Consider the following 2,648-nt stretch of genomic DNA (forward strand, 5'->3'; position numbering starts at 1 on the left):
ATGGTTCGAGTGCTCACGAAGCATTCGCACACTGATACGGATGTGGGCATTAGTACCCACTTAGCGGTACAAGCCTTTGGTTCAGAATGGAGCGTGTACTTGCTGGGTATGCAAAACCTGTACCCAGAGTACGGTAGAATGGTGAGCAGAGCTGTGAAAAAACTGCATGGAGCGATTCCAGATGATGCAGGCCAACACTGCGGTGCTATTCTACAAGTCCAAAGGGCTAGCAGGAGTCCTGGAGTTCTTTGCCACAGGTGAAAAGGTGGCAGAAGGACAGGCCAGACAGGAGATTCCTCGAGGAGGAGCAGGTGGTCGCGCGGGGGGTTTGCAGGACACTCTAAAGCGCAAAGAAGCGCCCACGGAATTTGGGTCGATTGTTGCGGCATTTACTGACTTACAGAAGGAAGTTAAGCACATGCGTGCGGACAAGCAATCTTACAGAGGTACTCGAGGCGGAGGCAGAGGCCGAGGCGGAGGCAGAGGCCGAGGCCAAGGTGCTCAAGGAGGCCGGAGCGGACGTGGTGGCCGTGGAGTTGGCACGAACAAGTCGGAAATAGATTGTTGGACTTGTGGCAAGTACGGCCATATGCAGCGGAAGTGTCCGGAAGCTAAAGAGGCGGATGAGAAGTGACGGGCTGCTGGTCATAATTTCGGGGACACCTCGAAGACTGTAAAGGAGGGTGAAGTTATGGCCAGCACCGAGGCTAAGTTGGGCCAGGTGGCACCGTGCCGCAAATAGGGTACCTCTGATTCCAGAGGTACCGTTAGACGAGGATGGTAACGTGGATGTTGCATCGCAGCCCCCGGAGGAGAATAGACCGATTATTCCGGATATATCTTTAGATCTGGATGAATATGTTATGAAAGATGAGGTTAAACTGGATGTGGGCAGCGTTATTGATGGTGCTCTGGAGGGTGTGCCAATTACGGTATATGTCGACCCGGGCGCCACGCCTGACCTCATTACGGAAGAGCTCGTGGAAGAAGTAGGCTTATGTCCGCAACCTTATACGGGGCAGCCATACGAATGAGTTGCAGACATGGGAACTGTGACGCCGTCCGGAGTTGTCAGTACGCCTGTGGTGCTTTGAACATGGGCAGACCGGTTGGCAAAGCCCTTTCTCGACATGTTCTAGGTGAAGTCGTTACCCATGGAAACGGACATATTATTAGGATACAAATCCATGCAGAAGCATACGTATGCCCTAGCATGGAACAAGCAGAAGCACTTTACGCTTATGCCGCAGGAAGAAGTGGTAGAGTTCTTAGTAACTCAAATGGAGGTGCCAGAAAAAAGCCCGCTGGTCAAACCCAGTCAGTGGTGCCGCAGGAAGCATAGTAAGTGGCAGCGTGTCGTAAATGAGAAGCGACGCCCGTTGCGGCGGCTAAGAGATGATAGGCTGCGTAGAGTGCGGGCGCGATTGTGAGGGCTGCAACAGAAGCAGGCTACTATAGTGGCAGCGACGGCGCACTTCCAGAAGGTGTTGACTAGGGTTGAGGCACGACAGCATGACTATACGAGGGGGCTCATGGGAGAGTGTAAGCTGCCACCAATACCTGACGAACTGGCTCCGGTAGATTTGCCAGTAGGGCAAGAAGCAGAATGTGGAGAAACGCCGCCAGCGAAAGATTGCAATGATTTTAACCAGAAGCCCTTACGACGGTTAGCGGCGAAGCTGGGTATACCACGGCAGGAGGTTGAAGCATTAATCGCAGATATTGAGTCTGTTGCGTAAGATAAGGATAACCCGACGTTCATGAACCTACCCGATGCCCGATTCAAAGTAAAAGAGGGCACCAAGCCCTGCTACAATGTGTACCATAATAAGGATCCCACCTTCAGGAAAGTGCTGTGGACCAAGGTCTATTCGTGGGACTCTGGCGGAGTTACGAAGGAGACCTCCCTCGAGAAGTCTGGGGGGTACTGTGCTATGCCGCACATGGTGTATAAGAAGCCAGGGGTCACGCCACTCACAGTGGACGACTGGCGCTGCTGTGTAAACTACAAGATGATCTACAAAGTGTTGCACTGTGAACCATACCCTGTGCCTACTGAGCGACAGTTCTTGTCTCCATACGGGGTAAGAGGTATCGGACCTTGATAGACTTAGGCCAAGGGGGTTGTCAGCAGAAGGTGGCAGAAGACTCACAGAAGTTTACGACGTTTTGGACGCCATGGAAGTTGCAGAAGTTGTAGGGATGCCTTTCGGGCTCAAGCCGGCGTCGTGGATTATGCAACAGCGAATGAAGTACGCATTTTTCTCGGTTGAGGATCTCAGTATTTATATTGATGATATGGGCATGGGGCACGATGACACGCGAGACCACAGGAATGCAATTGTTAAGCTGGTGGCGGCATGCAAGGAGAACAACGCCAAGTTATCGCTATCTAAGTCCTGCTTCGCGTTCGAAGACGAGCCATTGTTAATGTTAGGTAGGTTAGTAGACAAGCACGGGGCAAACATTGATGATGATAGGCTTACGTCTATATTACGCATGCCTGCCCCGACTAATCAAGATCTTCTGCGATCACGGTACCACACGATCGGATACTGGCAGGAATATATCCCTAACTTTGCGAGGATCTTGGCTCCGATCTCCGAGCTGTTGAAGGAGAAGGCCGTCTTTGACTGGAGGTTAAAGCA

General features: G+C 52.0%; 1 protein-coding gene across 1 annotated transcript; it reads left to right on the forward strand.

Annotated features, from left to right (window-relative positions):
- Positions 1-1,187: 1,187 nt before the first annotated feature.
- On the forward strand, positions 1,188-1,739 carry SARC_07646 (hypothetical protein; the record flags this gene model as incomplete). The annotated part of the gene is made up of 2 exons (XM_014298403.1): positions 1,188-1,412; positions 1,449-1,739. 2 exons carry the CDS (start codon positions 1,188-1,190, stop codon positions 1,737-1,739), a joined length of 516 nt encoding a protein of 171 aa, XP_014153878.1.
- Positions 1,740-2,648: the final 909 nt, after the last annotated feature.

This window comes from Sphaeroforma arctica, assembly GCF_001186125.1.
Source record: "Sphaeroforma arctica JP610 unplaced genomic scaffold supercont1.618, whole genome shotgun sequence".
NCBI classification, from domain to species: Eukaryota; class Ichthyosporea; order Ichthyophonida; genus Sphaeroforma; species Sphaeroforma arctica.